The sequence below is a fragment of the Phaenicophaeus curvirostris genome, unplaced genomic scaffold (genome assembly GCF_032191515.1).
Source record: "Phaenicophaeus curvirostris isolate KB17595 unplaced genomic scaffold, BPBGC_Pcur_1.0 scaffold_127, whole genome shotgun sequence".
NCBI lineage: Eukaryota > Metazoa > Chordata > Aves > Cuculiformes > Cuculidae > Phaenicophaeus > Phaenicophaeus curvirostris.
Window position 1 is genome coordinate 277,381 of NW_027206748.1, and position 21,092 is coordinate 298,472.

General features: G+C 65.4%; 2 protein-coding genes across 2 annotated transcripts; one reads left to right on the forward strand and one right to left on the reverse strand.

Moving 5' to 3' along the window:
• Nucleotides 1-877: 877 nt before the first annotated feature.
• ECSIT (ECSIT signaling integrator) lies at nt 878-8,265 on the reverse strand. The gene is made up of 6 exons (XM_069882401.1): nt 7,842-8,265; nt 5,920-6,143; nt 4,283-4,337; nt 4,045-4,193; nt 1,203-1,305; nt 878-1,105 (listed from the first exon to the last, which is right to left on the reverse strand). The coding sequence occupies exons 1-6, from the start codon at nt 8,260-8,262 to the stop codon at nt 894-896; spliced, it is 1,164 nt and encodes a 387-aa protein (XP_069738502.1). The 5' UTR covers nt 8,263-8,265; the 3' UTR covers nt 878-893.
• Nucleotides 8,266-12,138: 3,873 nt separating this feature from the next.
• On the forward strand, nt 12,139-20,511 carry CNN1 (calponin 1). The gene is made up of 7 exons (XM_069882429.1): nt 12,139-12,365; nt 14,911-15,032; nt 15,130-15,196; nt 15,277-15,414; nt 18,121-18,231; nt 18,332-18,478; nt 20,210-20,511. Exons 1-7 carry the CDS (start codon nt 12,303-12,305, stop codon nt 20,435-20,437), a joined length of 876 nt encoding a protein of 291 aa, XP_069738530.1. The 5' UTR covers nt 12,139-12,302; the 3' UTR covers nt 20,438-20,511.
• The last annotated feature ends 581 nt before the right edge of the window (nt 20,512-21,092 follow it).

The window sequence follows — 21,092 nt, forward strand, 5'->3', positions numbered from 1 at the left end:
CCGACCCCCCCCGGACACACACAGACACCCCCTGACCCCCCACGGGCACACACAGACACCCCCCGACCCCCCCACAGGCACAAACAGACACCCCCCACTCCCCGACCCCCCCACGGGCACAAACAGGCACCCCCTGACCCCCCCACGGGCACAAACAGACACCCCCCCACACTCCCTGACCACCCCCGGACACACACAGACACCCCCTGACCCCCCCAGCCACAAACAGACACCCCCTGACCCCCCCACGGCACAAACAGACACCCCCCCACACTCCCTGACACCCCCCACGGCCACAAACAGGCACTCCCTGACCCCCACGGGCACAAACAGACACCCCCCCACACTCCCTGACCCCCCCCAGACACACACAGACACCCCTGACCCCCCCACGGGCACAAACAGACACCCCCCCACACTCCCTGACCCCCCCCGGACACACACAGACACCCCCTGACCCCCCCACGGGCACACACAGACACCCCCCCTCCAGGAGCAGCCCCCCCCATCCTTTTCCCTCGAACCACCCCCACACGTGTCCTTTTGCCCTCACCCCTCATCCTTTCACCCTCGCCCCCCCACTCTTTTCCCCTCGCCCCCCCCTCATCCTTTTGCCCTCACGCCCCCCCCTTTTGCCCTCACGCCCCCATCCTTTCGCCCTCCTCCCCATCCTCTCCCCCTCATCCTTTTACCCTCACCCCCCCTTTGCCCTCCCCCCATCCTCTCCCCCTCGCCCCCCCACATCCTTTTGCCCCCCCCACCCCGCAACGACATCCCTCCACCTCCATCTGCCCCCCCATTCCCCCCCCCTCCTCCAAAGACCCCCAAACCCCTCCCCTCCCCAGCACCCCTGACAGACGCGCCCCCCACTCTCTGCTGCGGCGACACCTCCTTTATTGGGGTCCCCCCCGTCGCCGAGGCTGTGGGGCTGGGGGGGCTCGAGCTGCGGGGGGGGGGGGCGCGGGGGCCCCGTCGGCCAGCGGAAGAGGACGGGGGTGCAGCCCAGGACGGGGTTCGTCGCCTGCAGCCCCGCGATCCACTTCCCCAGCGTGCGGCGATCGCCCGCGCCCCGCCATGCAGAGCGCGAAGACGGGTCCTTCCTCCACTGCGGGGTGGGGAAAAGGGGGGGGCTGAGGAGGGAGCGGCACGCAGGGGGTCCCCCAACTCCCCCGCCCTGCTGAACCCCCCCCCCCCAGCCTTACCCTCATCCACATCGAACTCGTCGTCGTCCCAGGGGCCGCGCTCCAGGTCCAGGTCGAGTTGCAGGGGGTAGTAGAGGCTGCGCTCCGGGTCTAGGGGTTCCTCCTGGGGGAGGGGGGGGCACGCAGTGTCCTCCTGTCCCAATGTCCTCCTGTCCCGCTGCCCCTGCATCCCCACACCCCCCTCATTCCTGCTGTCCCCATGTCCTTGCATCCCAGCGTCCTCACATCCCAATGTCCTCCTGTCCCTCTGTCCCTGCACCCCCACATCCTCCATTCCTGGTGACCCAATGTCCTTGCATCCCAGCGGCCTCCTGTCCCAATGTCCTCCTGTCCTGCTGTCCCTGCACCCCCACATCCCCCATTCCTGGTGACCCCATGTCCTCACATCCCAAGGTCCTCCTGTCCCGATGTCCTCCTGTCCCAATGTCCCTACATCCCCCCCTTGTCCTGCTGTCCCCATGTCCTCGCATCCCAGTGTCCTCCTGTCCTGACGTCCTTGTGTCCTTCTGTCCCTGCACCCCCACATCCCCCATTCCTGGTGTCCCTATGTCCTCACATCCCAGTGTCCTGTCCTGATGTCCTCCTGTCCCTATGTCCTCGTATCCCAGTGTCCTCCTGTCCCTCTGTCCCTGCACCCCCACATCCACCATTCCTGGTGTCCCCATGTCCTCGCATCCCAGTGTCCTCCTGTCCCTCTGTCCCTGCACCCCCACACCCTCCATTCCTGGTGTCCCTATGTCCTTGCATCCCAGTGTCCTGTCCTGACGTCCTCCTGTCCCAATGTCCTCGCATCCCCGTGTCCTCCTGTCCCAATGTCCTCCTTTCTCTCTGTCCCTGCACCCCCACATCCTCCATTCTTGGTGACTCCATGTCCTCACATCCCAGTGTCCTCCTGTCCCAATGTCCTTGCATCCCAGCGTCCTCCTGTCCCAATGTCCTCATGTCCCAATGTCGTTATGTCCTTCTGTCCCTGCACCCCCACATGCCCCATTCCTGGTGTCCCTATGTCCTCGCATCCCAGTGTCCTCCTGTCCCTCTGTCCCTGCATCCCCACATCCCCCATTCCTTGTGCCCCTAAGTCCTCGCATCCCAGTGTCCTGTCCTGATGTCCTCCTGTCCCAATGTCCTCACATCCCAGTGTCCTCCTGTCCCAATGTCCTTGCATCCCAGCGTCCTCCTGTCCCAATGTCCTCATGTCCCGATGTCCTCATGTCCTTCTGTCCCTGCATCCCCACATCCACCATTCCTGGCGTCCCTATGTCCTTGCATCCCAGTGTCCTCCTGTCCTGACATCCTTGTGTCCTTCTGTCCCTGCATCCCCACATCCCCCATTCCTGGTGTCCCCATGTCCTTGCATCCCAGTGTCCTGTCCTGACGTCCTCCTGTCCCTATGTCCTTGCATCCCAGTGTCCTCCTGTCCCAATGTCCTCCTGTCCTGCTGTCCCTGCACCCCCACATCCTCCATTCCTGGTGACCCCATGTCCTCGCATCCCAGCGTCCTCCTGTCCCGATGTCCTCCTGTCCCAATGTCCCTACATCCCCCCCCTTGTCCTGCTGTCCCCATGTCCTCGCATCCCAGTGTCCTCCTGTCCTGACGTCCTTGTGTCCTTCTGTCCCTGCACCCCCACATCCTCCATTCCTGGTGTCCCTATGTCCTCGCATCCCAGTGTCCTGTCCTGACGTCCTCCTGTCCCAATGTCCTCACATCCCAGTGTCCTCCTGTCCCTCTGTCCCTGCACCCCCACATCCTCCATTCCTGGTGTCCCCATGTCCTCGCATCCCAGTGTCCTCCTGTTCCTCTGTCCCTGCACCCCCACATCCTCCATTCCTGGTGACCCCATGTCCTTGCATCCCAGCGTCCTCCTGTCCCGATGTCCTCCTGTCCTGCTGTCCCTGCACCCCCACATCCCCCATTCCTGGTGACCCCATGTCCTCACATCCCAAGGTCCTCCTGTCCCGATGTCCTCCTGTCCCAATGTCCCTACATCCCCCCCCTTGTCCTGCTGTCCCCATGTCCTCGCATCCCAGTGTCCTCCTGTCCTGACGTCCTTGTGTCCTTCTGTCCCTGCACCCCCACATCCCCCATTCCTGGTGTCCCTATGTCCTCGCATCCCAGTGTCCTGTCCTGACGTCCTCCTGTCCCAATGTCCTCGCATCCCCATGTCCTCCTGTCCCAATGTCCTCCTTTCCCTCTGTCCCTGCACCCCCACATCCTCCATTCTTGGTGACTCCATGTCCTCACATCCCAGTGTCCTCCTGTCCCAATGTCCTCGCATCCCAGCGTCCTCCTGTCCCAATGTCCTCATGTCCCGATGTCCTCATGTCCTTCTGTCCCTGCACCCCTACATCCACCATTCCTGGCGTCCCTATGTCCTTGCATCCCAGCATCCTTGCATCCCAGTGTCCTCCTGTCCTGACATCCTTGTGTCCTTCTGTCCCTGCATCCCCACATCCCCCATTCCTGGTGTCCCCATGTCCTTGCATCCCAGTATCCTGTCCTGACGTCCTCCTGTCCCTATGTCCTCGCATCCCAGTGTCCTCCTGTCCCGATGTCCTCCTGTCCCTCTGTCCCTGCACCCCCACATCCTCCATTCCTGGTGACCCCATGTCCTCACATCCCAAGGTCCTCCTGTCCCAATGTCCCTACATCCCCCCCCTTGTCCTGGTGTCCCCATGTCCTCACATCCCAGCGTCCTCCTGTCCCGATGTCCTCCTGTCCCTCTGTCCCTGCACCCCCACATCCCCCATTCCTGGTGTCCCCATGTCCTTGCATCCCAGTGTCCTCCTGTCTCTCTGTCCCTGCAGCCCCACATCCTCCATTCCTGGACTCCAGGGGACTCACCCGCAGCTCGGGGGGCAGGGGGTCTCCCCGCAGGACGTAGTAACCGAGGCGGGTGCCGCGCAGCCAGAGCGGGAAGGGCCCCTCCACGAAGACGGGTCGGTTGGGGCCGTGTCGAGCCAGGAGCTCCTGCTGATCGGGGCTCTGGGCGCCTGCAGGGGGGAACAGCAACAGAGCTGGGGACCCCGAGCCCTCCGACACCCCGAGTTCCTCTGGAAGCCAGGGCTCCCGCGGTGCTCACCGATGATGTAGGGCTGGACGGAGCCCTCCTCGTCGCCCTCATCCGGCACCGGCCGCTGCGGGAGGGAGACGCTCAGCACCAGCCGCCCCGGGAACGCGGCAGCCTCGCAGGGTCAGGGGCCCCCAAGGGCTCCCGGGGGGCTGTAGAGGCAAAAGGGGCGCCAGCTGCACCCCCAGATCTGCACCCCCAGCTCCGCACCCCAGGGGCCTGGCCCTGTGCTCTCACATCCCCCACATCCTTGTGTTCTTCTATCTCGCTGTCCCCATGTCCTCGCATCCCCGTGATCTCGCATCCCAATGTCCTCCTGTCCTTCTGTCCCTGCATCCCCACATCCCCCATTCCTGGTGTCCCTATGTCCTTGCATCCCAGCGTCCTCCTGTCCCAATGTCCCTACATCCCCCGCCCCGTCCTGGTGTCCTCATGTCCTCGCATCCCAGCATCCTCCTGTCCTGACGTCCTTGTGTCCTGCTGTCCCTGCATCCCCACATCCCCCATTCCTGGTGTCCCTATGTCCTCGCATCCCAGTGTCCCCATGTCCTGATGTCCTCCTGTCCTGCACCCCCACATCCCCCATTCCTGGTGTCCCTATGTCCTCGCATCCCAGTGTCCCCATGTCCTGATGTCTTGTGTCCTGCCGTCCCTGCATCCCCACATCCCCCATTCCTAGTGTCCCCATGTCCTTGCATCCCAATGTCCTCCTGTCCCAATGTCCTCGCATCTGTGTCCTCCTGTCCCGATGTCCTTCTGTCCCTGCATCCCCACATGCCCCATTCCTGGTGTCCCTATGTCCTCGCATCCCAGTGTCCTCCTGTCCTGATGTCCTCGTGTCCTGCTGTCCCTACATCCCCACATCCCCCATTCCTGGTGTCCCTATGTCCTCGCATCCCAATGTCCTCCTGTCCCAATGTCCTCGCATCTGTGTCCTCCTGTCCCGATGTCCTTCTGTCCCTGCATCCCCACATGCCCCATTCCTTGTGTCCCCATGTTCTCGCATCCCAGTGTCCTCCTGTCCTGCTGTCCCTTCACCCCCACATCCCCCATTCCTGGTGTCCCCATGTCCTCGCATCCCAGCGTCCTCCTGTCCTGACATCCTTGTGTCCTGCTGTCCCTGCATCCCCCATTCCTGTCCCAATGTCCTCCTGTCCCAGTGTCCCTACATCCCCACATCCTCCATTCCAGGTGCCTCCATGTCCTCGCATCCCAGCATCCTCCTGTCCTGATGTCCTCCTGTCCTTCTGTCCCTGCATCCCCCATTCCTGGTGTCCCTATGTCCTCTCATCCCAGTGTCCTCCTGTCCTGACGTCCTTGTGTCCTGCTATCCCTGCATCCCCACATTCCCCATCCCTGTCCCAGTGTCCTCCTGTCCCAGTGTCCTCCTGTCCCAGTGTCCTTGGGTCCTCCTGTCCTGCACCCCCACATCCCCCATTCCTGGTGTCCCCATGTCCTTGTATCCCAGTGTCCCCATATCCTGACGTCTTGTGTCCTCCTGTCCCTGCATCCCCACATCCCCCATTCCTGGTGACTCCATGTCCTCACATCCCAGTGTCCTCCTGTCCCAATGTCATCATGTCCTGATGTCCCTGCATCCCCACATCCCCCGTTCCTGCTGTCCCCGCGTCCCCGTGTCCCCGTGTCACCTGGTAGACGGTGAGGCGTGCGTCGAGGTCCCCCGCGATGCGGCGCAGGGCGATGCGGGCGAGGGGCAGCCCGGGGGGGGGCAGCCGGGGGGGCAGCGGGTGGGGGTCCGCGTGGCGCAGCCGCGGCAGCCAGTACAGCATCCGCTGGCACTTCCGTACGGGGCGGCTGCGCGGCCCGAAGATCCCCAGCAGCAGGAACCGCGTCTCCGCGTCCGGCACCACGCCTGCCCGGGGACGGGGAGGGGGCGGAAACTGAGGGGCCTGAACCCCCAAAATCCCTCTGGGAGGGGACTCGGGGCAGGGGACACACGTGGGGGAGGTGTTAGGTATGAGAGGGGGGAAGTTTGGGGGTGTTAGGTATGAGAGGGGGGAAGTTTGGGGGTGTCAGGTATGAGGGGGTCAGGTTTGGGGGTGTCAGGTCGCTTGGGGGGGGCAGGTTTCAGGGAGCAGGTTTGCGGGTGTCAGGTATGAGGGGGGGCAGGTTTTGGGGGTTCGGGTCCGACGGGGGGTAGGTTTCAGGGGTGTTAGGTATGAGGACGGCAGGTTTAGGGGGGTCAGGTTTCAGGGGGCAGGTTTGGGGGTGTTAGGTATGAGGAGAGAGCAGGTTTCGGGGGATCAGGTTGCTTGGGGGGACAGGTTTGGGGGTGTCAGGTCTGAGGGGGGGCAGATTTAGGGGTTCAGGTCTGAGAGGGGGTAGGTTTCAGGGGTGTTAGGTATGAGGGTGGCAGGTTTGGGGGGTCAGGTTTCGGGGGGCAGGTTTGGGGGTGTTAGGTATGAGGAGGGAGCAGGTTTGGGGGGGTCAGGTCGCTTTGGGGGGGCAGGTTTCAGGGAGCAGGTTTGGGGGTGTCAGGTCTGAGGGGGGGCAGGTTTTGGGGGTGTCAGGTCTGAGGGGGGGTAGGTTTCAGGGGTGTTAGGTATGAGGGCGGCAGGTTTGGGGGGATCAGGTTTCGGGGGGCAGGTTTAGGGGTCTTAGGTATGAGGAGGGAGCAGGTTTGGGGGTGTCAGGTCGCTTGGGGAGGCAGGTTTCAGGGGACAGGTTTGGGGGTGTCAGGTCTGAGGGGGAACAGGGTTTTGGGAGTTCAGGTGCAAGCGGGAGTAGGTTTCAGGGGTGTTAGGTATGAGGGGGGCAGGTTTGGGGGGTCAGGTTTCAGGGGGCAGGTTTTGGGGGTGTTAGGTATGAGAGGGGGGCAGGTCTGGGGGCGTCAGGTCCATGGTGGGGGCAGGTTTGGGGGGATCAGGTGTGAGGTGGGGGGCAGGTTTGGGGGGGTCAGGTCCCAGGGGAGGCAGGTTTGGGGGGGTCAGGTATGAGGGAGGCAGGTTTGGGGGGGTCAGGTCCGAGGGGGGGGGACAGGTTTGGGGGGGGTCAGGTCCATGGGGGGGGGCAGGTTTGGGGGGTCAGGTCCATGGGGGGGGGCAGGTTTGGGGGGGTCAGGTCCGGGGGCTGGAGGTTTGGGGGGATCAGGTATGAGGGGGGCAGGTTTGGGGGGGTCAGGTCCGAGGAGGGGGGCAGGTTTGGGGGGATCAGGTATGGGGGGGGCAGGTTTGGGGGGGGGCAGGTTTGGTGGGGGGCAGGTTTGGTGGGGTCAGGTCCATGGGGGGGGCAGGTTTGTGGGGTCAGGTCCATGGGGGTGTAGCTTTGGGGCTGTCAGGTATGGGGGGGGGGCAGGTTTGGGGGGGATCAGGTATGTGGGGGGCAGGTTTGGGGGGGTCAGGTCCGGGGGCTGGAGGTTTGGGGGGATCAGGTATGGGGGGGGCAGGTTTGGGGGGGATCAGGTATGGGGGGGGCAGGTTTGCGGGGATCAGGTATGAGGGGGGGCAGGTTTGGGGGCGTCAGGTCCATGGGGGGGGCAGTTTGGGGGTGTTAGGCGTGAGGGGGACAGGCTGAGGGGGTCAGGGGGACACCCCCCCCCCCAGGCTCTCACCGTATCGCTCCATCTGCTCGAGGACCTGGAGGCCGCACTCCTGCTGCCTCGGGAAGGGCGCGAGCATCCTCTGCACGGGCCCCCGCGGCACCCAGGGCCCCCGGGGAAGCAGCCGCAGCAGCCGGTTGTAGGCCTCGCGCTGCCGCTCCACCCCCAGCGCCGGCATCGCCGCCAGCGCCGCCTCCACCAGCTCCAAGCGCCCCACGCGCCGCCCCGGCGCCCGCTCCAGCTCCGCCAGCGCCGCCGCGAAGGCCGCGGGACCCCGTGCCGCCGCCTCCTCCTCTCCTTCCTCCGCCTCCTCCGCCTTCTCCTGCCGCTGCCCCGGCGCCCCCCGCACCTTCGGGACCCCGCAGAGCCCCCGGGCCCAGCCCAGCCCCGCGGCCGCCGCGCGGCACCGAGCACCGACCGCGGCCGCCGCCATGACAGCCGGCCAGGCGCGCGCGGAGCGCTTCCGGGTCAGGGGGTGGGGGGGGGGGGGGCCGCGCGACCCCCTTCCTGCGCGTCGTGATTGGCTGCGGAGGGGGCGGGGCCGGAAACGGGGCGCTGTGATTGGCGGGGGCGGGGCCAGGAGAGTGAGGGGGCGGGGCCTGGACGATGATTGGCAGGGGTGGGACCCGCGCTTTGATTAAAGGGGCGTGGTCATGAGAATAAGGGGCGTGGCCTGCGCGGTGTTTGGCGGGGTGGGCCCGTGCTCTGCTTTTAGGGGGGCGTGGCCAAGGCAGTGAGGGGGCGTGGTCTTTGTGGTGATAGGCGGGGCCAGAGCGCTGATGGGACGTGGTCATAAGGCTAAGAGGCGTGGTCATTATAATAAGGGGGCGTGGCCTGTAGGTGATTGGCTGCAGCAGGACCTATGTGCTGATAGGCGGGGGCGTGGCCAAGGCAGTGAAGGGGCGTGGCCTTTATGGTGATTGGCAGGGCCAGAGCGCTGATGGGGGCGTGGCCATGATGATAAGGGGGCGTGGTTTGCATGGTGATTGGCAGGGGTGGGACCTGTGCTCTGCTTTAAAGGGGGCGTGGCCATGTGAATAAGGGGGCGTGGCCTGCACGGTGATTGGCAGGAGCAGGCCCGTGCTCTGCTTAAAGGGGGCGTGGCCAATGCAGCGAAGGGGCGTGGCCTTTATGATGGTGGGCGTGGTCATAGCGCTGATGGGGCGTGGCCATGATGGTAAGGGGCGTGGCCTGTGCTGTGATTGGCAGGGGTGGGACCCGTGCTCTGCTTTAAGGGGCGTGGCCAAGGCAGTGAAGGGGCGTGGTCTTTGTAGTGATGGGCGGGGTCAGAGCGTTGATGTGGGCGTGGCCGTGAGAATAGGGGGCGTGGCCTGTGCTGTGATTGGCAGGGGGTGGGACACATGCTCTAGTTTAAAGGGGGCGTGGCCAATGCAGCGAAGGGGCGTGGCCTGCGCGCTGATTGGCAGGGGTGGGCCCCGTGCTCTGCTTTAAGGGGGCGTGGCCAATACAGTGAAGGGGCGTGGCCTTTATAGTGATGGGTGGGGGCAGAGTGCTGTTGGGGCAAAGCCGTGAGAATAAGGGGGCGTGGCCTATGATGATTGGCTGCAGCAGGACCTATGTGCTGATAGGCGGGGGCGTGGCCAAGGCAGTGAAGGGGCGTGGCCTTTATGGTGATTGGCGGGGCCAGAGTGAGGATGGGGGTGGCCATGTGAATAAGGGGACGTGGCCTGCACGGTGATTGGCAGGGGTGGGAACCGTGCTCTGCTTTAAGGGGGCGTGGCCAATGCAGTGAAGGGGCGTGGCCTTTATAATGGTGGGCGTGGTCATAGCGCTGATGGGGCGTGACCATGATGGTAAGGGGCGTGGCCTGTGCTGTGATTGGCAGGGGTGGGACCCATGCTCTGCTTTTAAGGGGGCGTGGCCAATGCAGTGAAGGGGCGTGGTCTTTGTAGTGATGGGCGGGGTCAGAGCGTTGATGTGGGCGTGGCCGTGAGAATAGGGGGCGTGGCCTGTGCTGTGATTGGCAGGAGGTGGGACACGTGCTCTGGTTTAAAGGGGGCGTGGTCAAGGCAGCGAAGGGGCGTGGCCTGCGCGCTGATTGGCAGGGGTGGGCCCCGTGCTCTGCTTTAAGGGGCGTGGCCAGGGCAGTGAAGGGGCGTGGCCTTGGTGGCGATGGGCGTGGCCTGCGCGGTGATTGGCGGGGGGGCTGCAGGGGTTCCCCGTGACGTCACCGCGGGTCGGTCCCAGCCGAGGCCGCGGTGACGTCAGAGCCCGGGGTCGCGGCTATAAATGGAAACGGCCACGGGCTGCGGGGGGGGAGGGGGGGGGGCGCATTCCCCGCCCGTGACGAAGCGCCCCTCCCCCAGAGGGCCGAGCCCGTGACGTCACGGGGGGGGTGAGAGTAAGGGTGTCCCAAACAGAGACATCCCCCCCGGGGATAGGGGGGACCCCGAGTTTGGGGGGCGGGAGGGGGGGCAGAGAGGAGAGGGGACAGAGGGACAGGGGGGATGGACAGAGGGACAGGGGGGATGGACAGAGGGACAGGGGGGGATGGACATGGGGACAGGAGTGGGGACAGAGGGACGGGGGAGATGGACAGAGGGACAGGGGGATGGACAGAGGGACGGGGGGGATGGACAGAGGGACGGGGGAGATGGACAGAGGGACGGAGGGGATAGACAGAGGGACGGGAGTGGGGACAGAGGGACAGGGGGGATGGACGGAGGGACGGGGGGGATGGACATGGGGACAGGAGTGGGGACAGAGGGACGGGGGAGATGGACAGAGGGACGGGGGGATGGACAGAGGGACAGGGGGATGGACAGAGGGACGGAGGGGATGGACAGAGGGACGGGAGTGGGGACAGAGGGACAGGGGGGATGGACAGAGGGACGGAGGGACGGGGGGAGTGGACATGGGGACAGGAGTGGGGACAGAGGGACAGGGGAGATGGACAGAGGGACAGGGGGGATGGACAGAAGGACAGGGGGATGGACAGACGGGAGTGGGGACAGAGGGATGGGAGTGGGGACAGAGGGACAGGGGGGATGGACAGAGGGACGGGGGAGTGGACATGGGGACAGGAGTGGGGACAGAAGGACGGGGGCATGGACAGAGGGACAGGGGGGATGGACAGAAAGACGTGGGGATGGACAGAGGGACAGGAGGGATGGACAGACGGGAGTGGGGACAGAGGGACGGGGGGATGGACAGAGGGAAGAGGGACAGAGGGACGGGGGGAGTGGACATGGGGACAGGAGTGGGGACAGAGGGACGGGAGACGGAGGGACAGGGGGACGGGGGAGATGGACAGACGGGAGTGGGGACAGAGGGACGGGGGGATGGACAGAGGGACAGGGGGGATGGACAGAGGGACGGGAGTGGGGAAAGAGGGATGGGAGTGGGGAAAGAGGGACGGGGGAGATGGACAGAGGGACAGGGGGGATGGACAGAGGGACAGGGGGGATGGACAGAGGGACGGAGGGGATGGACAGAGGGACAGGGGGGATGGACAGAAAGACGTGGGGATGGACAGACGGGAGTGGGGACAGAGGGACATGGGGGGATGGACAGAGGGACAGGGGATAGGAGGGATGGACAGGAGTGGGGACAGCGGGCTGGACAGAGGGATGGGGACAGAGGGACAGGAGTGGGGACAGAGGGATGGACAGAGAGATAAGAAGGACGGCCAGACAGCCGGGGGACCGGGAAGGGACGAAGAAGAGGAAAGGGGGGCTCCCCCCGCGCCCCACCCCATCCCCGGGATCCCCTCTAAATGTGGAAAAAGTGACGTCACCCCCCGCCCCGATGACGTCACGGGGCACGCGGCGCCCATTGGCCGGGGTGGGGGGGGGGGGCCCGGCCCGGGGGGGGCGTGGGTGGGGGGGGCTGAGCCCCCCGCCGACTTTTAAAAGTGGCGGCGGCGGGCGGGGACCGGGACGAGGACAGCGGGGACCAACCGCCCCGACCCGCCGGGACCGCACCGGGACCCCCCCCCCCCCAGCACCGGGACACCGGGAACCCCCCCAGCACCGGGACCCCCCCCAGCACCGGGAACACCCCCAGCACCGGGACCCCCTACGCGCACCGGGACCCCCCCCCCAGCACCGGGACACCGGGAACCCCCCCAGCACCGGGACCCCCTACGCGCACCGGGACCCCCCCCAGCACCGGGACACCGAGAATCCCAGCACCGGGACCCCCACTACGAGCACCGGGACACCGGGAACCCCCCCAGCACCGGGACACCGGGATCCCCCAGCACCGGGAACCCCCCCAGCACCGACCTACCGGGACCCCCCCCAACACCGGGACCCTCCCAGCACCGGGACACCGAGAATCCCAGCACCGGGACCCCCCCCTACCCGCACCGGGACCCCGGGACTCCCAGCACCGGGACCCCCCCTACCAGCACCGGGACCCTCTGCCCGCACCGGGACCCCGGGACTCCCAGCACCGGGACCACTAGGACCCCCCCCGCTTCTCCCAGCACCGGGACCCCCCCCCCCCGCCATGTCCAACGCGCATTTCAACCGGGGCCCGGCGTACGGGCTGTCGGCCGAGGTGAAGAACAAGGTGCGAGGGGCTGAGAGGGACCGGGGGGCACCGGGGGGGGGGTTATTGGGGGGAGGGGGGGGGCAATGGGGGAGCAGAGCCCGGGGGGGAAGGGGGGGGGGGGGGTAGGGCCGGGAGCTGTCCCTGGTGCTGCCCGGGGCGGGGCGGGGGGCACCTGGATTGTGGGGTTCCCTGGGGGGGGGGCAGCTGGATTGTGGGGTTCCCTTAGAGGGGGAGCAGCTGGATTGTGGGGTTCCTGTAGAGGGGGAGCAGCTGGATTGTGGGGTTCCCTTAGAGGGGCAACAGGATTGTGGGGTTCCCTTGTGGGGGGGGGGCACCTGGATTGTGGGGTTCCCGTGGAGGGGGCAACAGGATTGTGGGGTTCCCGTGGAGGGGGGGGCACCCGGATTGTGGGGTTCTCTTGGAGGGGGGAGCAGCTGGATTGTGGGGTTCCTTGGGAGGGGCAACAGGATTGTGGGGTTCCCGTGGAGGGGGGGGCACCCGGATTGTGGGGTTCCCGTGGAGGGGGGCACCTGCATTGTGGGGTTCTCTTGGAGAGGGGGGCACCTGGATTGTGGGGTTCCCTGGGGGGGGGCATCTGGATTGTGGGGTTCCCTTGGAGGGGGGGGCACACGGATTGTGGGGCTCCCTGGGAGGGGCAACAGGATTGTGGGGTTCCCGTGGAGGGGGGGCACACGGTTTGTGGGGTCTCCTCGTTGGTGGGGGGGGGTGATGAGCACCGAGACCCTTTGGTCCCCTCGGGAGGGGCGGGGGGGGGGGGGCGACACCCGGACACGAGGATCCCTCTGGCACCTGGATCCCCTCTGAGGCGGGGGGGGGCACAAGAATAGGGGGTCCCCTTCTTGGAGGGGGGGGCACACACACTCAGACGCCTGGATCCCCTCTAGGGGGGGGCACCCGGACATCAGAGTCCCTTTTTTTTTTAGGGGGGGGGTGAGGGACACTGGGGGGGGGGGGAACTGGTCCCCCGGGGTCCCTCCGGCCGTGCCTCAGTTTCCCCGTGGGTGATGGAGGGGAGGGAAGGGTTAAGGCTGGGGGGGGGTCCCGGGGGTTGGAGGGGTGGGGGGGGAAGATGCGGTGTCCCGGGGGGGCCCCGCCGCCCCCGGCCCCGCCGTGATCCCTTATAAGGCTCGGGCGCACGGCGGCGGGGGGGGGCGGCTCGGCCCGGGGCTATATATGGACAACGGCTCAGCCGGGGGGGCGGGACAGGAGTGAGGGGGGGGGGGCTCCCTGCTCTGCTGCCCCCCCCCCCTCACCCCCCCATCACCCCCCCTGGCTGCCTGGCACGGGCACCCCCTGCCCGCCCCACCCCCCCAACCCCTAGGACTGACACCCCCCCCCCCCAGGACAGACCCCCCACCCCAGGACTGACCCCCCCCCCGGGACCCCCTGACCACGTCCCCCCCGACCCCATGTCCTCCTGCTGATGGTGTCACCCGGGACCCCCCCCCCCCGATGATGCCTCCTGTCCCCATGTCTTGCTAACAATGCCCCCCCCCCCAATCTGATGTGTCCCCATGTCCCTCTGACGGTGTCCCCTGGGTCCCCACCTCCTGCTGATGGTGCCACTCATGTCCCACTGATGATGTCCCCGTCCCCTCTGTCCCCACTGTCCCTCATGTCCCCATATCTCACTGCCAACACCCCTCCTGTCCCTCTGAGGGTGTCCCCTGTGTCCCCACGTCCTGCTGAGGGTGTCACCTCTGTCACTTGTGTCCTACGTCCCACTGAGGGTGTCCCTCCTGTTCATCCTCCCATGTCCCACTGATGATGTTCTCTGTCCCCAATGTCCCACTGACACTGTCCCTCATGTCCCTCTGATGGCGTCCCCACCTTCTGCTGATGGTCCCACTGACGATGTCCCCATCCCCTCTGTCCCCTCCTGTCCCTCTGACGGTGTCCCCTGTGTCCCCATCTCCTGCTGATGGTGCCACCTATATCCCACTGATGATGTCCCCATCCCCTCTGTCCCTCTGATGGTGTCCCCTGTGTCCCCATGTCCCACCGAGGGTGTCCCCTGTCCCCATATCTCACTGCCAACACCCCTCCTGTCCTTCTGATGGTGTCCCCATCTCCTGCTGGTGGTGCCACCTATGTCCCACTGACGATGTCCCCATCCCCTCTGTCCCCATTGTCCCTCTGATGGTGTCCCCTATGTCCCCATGTCCCACCGAGGGTGTCCCCTGTCCCCATATCTCACTGCCAACACCCCTCCTGTCCTTCTGATGGTGTCCCCATCTCCTGCTGATGGTGCCACCTATGTCCCACTGACGATGTCCCCATCCCCTCTGTCCCCATTGTCCCTCTGATGGTGTCCCCTATGTCCCCATGTCCCACTGAGGTTGTCCCCTGTCCCCATATCGCACTGCCAACACCCCTCCTGTCCTTCTGATGGTGTCCCCATCTCCTGCTGATGGTGCCACCTATGTCCCACTGCTGATGTCCCCATCCCCTCTGTCCCCATTGTCCTTCTGAGGGTGTCCCCCGTGTCCCCATCTCCTGCTGCTGATGTCCCCATCCCCTCTGTCCCCCTCCTCGCCCCCAGCTGGCACAGAAGTACGACCCCCAGCGGGAACGGGAGCTTCGTGCTTGGATCGAGGGCACCACCGGCCGCCGCATTGGGGACAACTTCATGGACGGGCTCAAGGACGGCGTCATCCTCTGCGAGTAAGACCCCGACCCTGACCCTGACCCGCCCTTGGGGACCACGGCCCGACCTTGACCTTGGCCGGAGCCCAGGAGCTCAACCCAACCTTGACCTCAGGCTCATCAACAAGCTGCAACCCGGCTCCGTGCAGAAGGTGAACGAACCCGTCCAGAACTGGCACAAGGTGAGGGGTTGACCCCAATTTGGGGGTTTGGGGGGGGCTTGGGGAGTGGGGGTCAAGGTCACGGACCCATCTGTGCGCAGCTGGAGAACATTGGGAACTTCCTCCGGGCCATCACGCGCTACGGGGTGAAGCCCCACGACATCTTCGAGGCCAACGACCTCTTCGAAAACACCAACCACACGCAGGTCCAGTCCACCCTCATCGCCCTCGCCAGCCAGGTGACCCTCCCGGGGGGGGACACGGGGGCTCTGGGAGGAGAAACTGGGGGTCCTTAGAGGTGGCTGGAGTTCCCTTGGGGAGGAGCTGGGGGTCCTCAGGGGGGAACCAGGGATTCTTGGGGGTCTTTGGGGGCAAGATGAGGGTCCTCAGGGGGGAAACTGGGGGTTCTTGGGAGTCTGGGGGGGAAGATGAGGGTCCTCAGGGGTAGCTGTGGGTTCTTGGGGGTCTTCGTGGGGAAGATGAGGGTCCTCAGGGGGAGATGGAAGTTCTTATAGGGGAAACTAGGGGTTCTTGGGAGTCTTTGGGGGGAAGATGAGGGTCCTTGGGGGGAAACTGGGGGTTCTTGGGAGTCTAGGGGGAAGATGAGGGTCCTCAGGGGTAGCTGTGGGTTCTTGGGGGTCTTTGTGGGGAAGATGAGGGTCCTCGGGGGAGATGGAAGTTCTTATAGGGGAAACTAGGGGTTCTTGGGAGTCTTTGGGGGGAAGATGAGGGTCCTCAGAGGGAGATGGAAGTTCTCAGAGGGGGAACTGGGGGTTCCTGGAAGTCCTCGGGGAGAAGATGAGGGTCCTCAGGGTGAGATGGAAGTTCTTATGGGGGAAACCAGGGGTTCTTGGGAGTCTTCAGGGGGACTCTGGGGGTCCTCAGGGGGAGATGGAAGTTCTCAGGGGGGGAACTGGGGGTTCTTGGGAGTCTTTGGGGGGAAATTGGGGGTTCTTGAGAGTCTTCGGGGGGAAGATGAGGGTCCTTGGGGGGGAAACTGGGGGTTCTTGGGAGTCGGGGGGGGAAGATGAGGGTCCTCAGGGGTAGCTGTGGGTTCTTGGGGGTCTTCGTGGGGAAGATGAGGGTCCTCAGAGGGAGATGGAAGTTCTTAGAGGGGGAACTAGGGGTTCTTGGGAGTCTTTGGGGGGAAGATGAGGGTCCTTGGGGGGAAACTGGGGGTTCTTGGGAGTCTAGGGGGAAGATGAGGGTCCTCAGGGGGAGATGGAAGTTCTCAGAGGGGGAACTGGGGGTTCCTGGGAGTCCTCGGGGAGAAGATGAGGGTCCTCAGGGTGAGATGGAAGTTCTTATGGGGGAAACTAGGGGTTCTTGGGAGTCTTCAGGGGGAATCTGGGGGTCCTCAGGGGGAGATGGAAGTTCTCAGGGGGGGAACTGGGGGTTCTTGGGAGTCTTTGGGGGGAAATTGGGGGTTCTTGAGAGTCTTCGGGGGGAAGATGAGGGTCCTTGGGGGGGAAACGGGGGGTTCTTGGGAGTCGGGGGGGAAGATGAGGGTCCTCAGGGGTAGCTGTGGGTTCTTGGGGGTCTTCGTGGGGAAGATGAGGGTCCTCAGAGGGAGATGGAAGTTCTTAGAGGGGGAACTGGGGGTTCTTGGGAGTCTTTGGGGGGAAGATGAGGGTCCTTGGGGGGAAACTGGGGGTTCTTGGGAGTCTAGGGGGAAGATGAGGGTCCTCAGAGGGAGATGGAAGTTCTCAGAGGGGGAACTGGGGGTTCCTGGGAGTCCTCGGGGAGAAGATGAGGGTCCTCAGGGTGAGATGGAAGTTCTTATGGGGGAAACTAGGGGTTCTTGGGAGTCTTCAGGGGGAATCTGGGGGTCCTCAGGGGGAGATGGAAGTTCTCAGGGGGGGAACTGGGGGTTCTTGGGAGTCTTTGGGGGGAAATTGGGGGTTCTTGAGAGTCTTCGGGGGGAAGATGAGGGTCCTTGGGGGGGAAACTGGGGGTTCTTGGGAGTCGGGGGGGGGGGAAGATGAGGGTCCTCAGGGGGAACTGGGGGTTCCTGGGAGTCCTCGGGGAGAAGATGAGGGTCCTCAGGGGGAGATGGAAGTTCTTATAGGGGAAACTAGGGGTTCTTGGGAGTCTTTGGGGGGAAGATGAGAGTCCTTGGGGGGAAACTGGGGGTTCTTGGGAGTCTAGGGGGAAGATGAGGGTCCTCAGGGGTAGCTGTGGGTTCTTGGGGGTCTTTGTGGGGAAGATGAGGGTCCTCAGGGGGAGATGGAAGTTCTTATAGGGGAAACTAGGGGTTCTTGGGAGTCTTTGGGGGGAAGATGAGGGTCCTCAGAGGGAGATGGAAGTTCTCAGAGGGGGAACTGGGGGTTCCTGGGAGTCCTCAGGGAGAAGATGAGGGTCCTCAGGGTGAGATGGAAGTTCTTATGGGGGAAACCAGGGGTTCTTGGGAGTCTTCAGGGGGAATCTGGGGGTCCTCAGGGGGAGATGGAAGTTCTCAGGGGGGGAACTGGGGGTTCTTGGGAGTCTTTGGGGGGAAATTGGGGGTTCTTGAGAGTCTTTGGGGGGAAGATGAGGGTCCTTGGGGGGGAAACTGGGGGTTCTTGGGAGTCGGGGGGGGGAAGATGAGGGTCCTCAGGGGTAGCTGTGGGTTCTTGGGGGTCTTCGTGGGGAAGATGAGGGTCCTCAGAGGGAGATGGAAGTTCTTAGAGGGGGAACTGGGGGTTCTTGGGAGTCTTCAGGGGGAAGATGAGGGTCCACAGGGGTAGCTGGGGGTCCCTGAGGGTCCTCAGGGTGCGGCTGGGAGTCCCAGCAAGGGGGGCCCCCGTTCCCTCAGAGGATCAGCCACGTGCAGGTCCCACCGTGGGGGCAAAGACGAGGGGCTTGGGTGGTATTTGAGGTGTCGGGGAAGCCCGGGGGCTGTTTGGGGGCTCTCTCCTGGGGAAAGCGGGGGGTGCACACAGCCCAAACCCTGGGGTCTCGCTCAGGCCAAGACGAAGGGGAACAACGTGGGCTTGGGGGTGAAGTACGCGGAGAAGCAGCAGCGACGTTTCCATCCCGAGAAACTGCGTGAGGGCAGGAACATCATCGGGCTCCAGGTGCCATGGTGGTGGGGTGGGGGGGGGGGGTGCGGGGTTTGGGGGGGACACACAGTGCTGGGAACACTCATCCCTGTCCCCCCCAACTCCTCCTCCTCAGATGGGCACCAACAAGTTCGCCAGCCAGCAGGGAATGACGGCGTACGGGACGCGGCGGCACCTCTACGACCCCAAACTGGGGACGGATCAGCCCCTGGACCAGGCCACCATCAGCCTCCAGATGGGCACCAACAAGGGGGCCAGCCAGGTAGGGGGGGGCTCCGGGGGGGAAAAGGGGTCCCGGGGACACCGAGGGCAAGGGAAAAGGGACCCCACATCGAGCTGGGGACAAGGGGACACACAGAGGGATGCTGCCGGCCACGGGGACCCCGATGTCCTGGGTCCATAGGGAAAGGGACCTGGAGAGAGGGGGTCAGGGAGACCCTGTGATGGGCTTGGGGGGGAAAACAGGGGTTCCCAAGGGCCCCAAGACGGGGTTCCCTACGGGGCACAGAGCCTTCAGGAGGACAAGGGACATGCTGGTCCCTTGGGGAGGATGGGGTGGGACCTCCAGCTCCATCAAGGAGGCTGCGGGATCCCCGAAGGAGGATGGGGACCCCTCAGGAGCGCAGAGGGAGGACCAGGGGACCCCACATCAAGCTGGGGGGACACACAGGCATGCTGCCGGCCACAGGGACCCTGATGTCCTGTGTCCATAGGGAAAGGGACCTGGAGAGAGGGGGTCAGGGAGACCCTGTGATGGGCTGGGGGAGGGAAACAGGGGTTCCCAAGGGCCTCAAGACGGGGTTCCCTGAGGGGCATGGAGCCTTCAGGAGGACAAGGGATGTCCTGGTTGCTTGGAGTGGATGGTGTGGGACCTCCAGCTCCATCAAGGAGGCTGCGGGATCCCCGAAGGAGGATGGGGACCCCTCAGGAGCGCAGAGGGAGGCCCAGGGGACCCCACATCGAGCTGGGGGGACACACAGGGATGCTGCCAGCCACAGGGACCCTGATGTCCTGTGTCCATAGGGAAAGGGACCTGGAGAGAGGGGGTCAGGTAGACCCTGTGATGGGCTGGGGGGGAAACAGGGGTTCCCCAAGAACGGGTTCCCAAAGAAGGCTGAGGAGCACGGACCCTTCAGGAGGACAAGGGACATGCTGGTCCCTTGGAGAGGACGGAGTGGGACCTCCAGCTCCATCAAAGGAGGCTGCGGGATCCCTGAAAGAGGACAGGGACCCCTCAGGAGCACAGAGGGAGACCCAGGGGACCCCACATCAAGCTGGGGGGACACACAGGGATGCTGCCGGCCACAGGGACCCCGATGTCCTGGGTCCATAGGGAAAGGGACCTGGAGAGAGGGGGTCAGGGAGACCCTGTGATGGGCTGGGGGAGGGAAACAGGGGTTCCCAAGGGCCTCAAGACGGGGTTCCCTGAGGGGCATGGAGCCTTCAGGAGGACAAGGGATGTCCTGGTTGCTTGGAGTGGATGGTGTGGGACCTCCAGCTCCATCAAGGAGGCTGCGGGATCCCAGAAGGAAGATGGGGACCCCTCAGGAGCGCAGAGGCAGGACCAGGGGACCCCACATCAAGCTGGGGGGACACACAGGGATGCTGCCGGCCACAGGGACCCCGATGTCCTGGGTCCATAGGGAAAGGGACCTGGAGGGAGGGGGTCAGGGAGACCCTGTGATGGGCTGGGGGGGGAACAGGGGTTCCCCAAGAACGGGTTCCCAAAGAAGGCTGAGGAGCACGGACCCTTCAGGAGGACAAGGGACATGCTGGTCCCTTGGGGAGGACGGGGTGGAACCTCCAGCTCCATCAAGGAGGCTGCGGGATCCCTGAAAGAGGACAGGGACCCCTCAGGAGCGCAGAGGGAGGCCCAGGGGACCCCACAGGACCCCTCAGGAGCGCAGAGAGAGGCCCAGGGGACCCCACAGGACCCCTCAGGAGAGCAGAGGGAGGCCCAGGGGCCCCCTCCCCAGCGCTGCCCCTGCCCCAGGCGGGGATGACGGCGCCGGGGACCAAGCGGCAGATCTTCGAGCCGGCCCTGGGCATGGAGCGCTGCGACACGCTGACCATCGGGCTGCAGATGGGCAGCAACAAGGGCGCCTCGCAGCAGGGCATGACGGTTTACGGGCTGCCGCGCCAAGTCTACGACCCCAAGTACTGCGGCGGCCCCGACCTGCTGGGCGAGGACGGCCTCGACGCCTTCTACAACTCCCAGTAGCCACCGGCCGCCAGCCGCTTGCCCCACCGCACCCGCCCCGCACCGGCCGCACCGCCGCCCCCGGCTCGACCGCGGCGTGGGGGGCTCGCGCTGTGGCCCCCCCCACAACCTCGGCCGAGCCACCGAGGCACAATAAATCCCACACGCAAAGCTGAGTGCGGCTCTGGGGCGGGGGACAAGGAGGGGACAAGAGCGAGAATGAGGCACGGGGGGGACAGGGATGGGGACACTGAGGCACGCGGCTGGGGGACAGGGATGGGGACGCCGAGGCACAGGGGGCACAGGGATGGGGACGCTGAGGCACGGGGGGGACAGGGATGGGGACGCTGAGGCACGGCGGGGTACAGGGATGGGGACGCCGAGGCACGGGGGGGACAGGGATGGGGACACTGAAGCACAGGGGGGTACAGGGATGGGGACGCCAAGGCACGGGGGGGACAGGGATGGGGACACTGAAGCACAGGGGGGGACAGGGATGGGGACACTGAAGCACGGGGGGGGGGACAGGGATGGGGACGCCGAGGCACGGGGTGGGGGACAGGGATGGGGACGCCGAGGCACGGGGTGGGGGACAGGGATGGGGACGCCGAGGCACGGGGTGGGGGACAGGGATGGGGACGCCGAGGCACGGGGTGGGGGACAGGGATGGGGACGC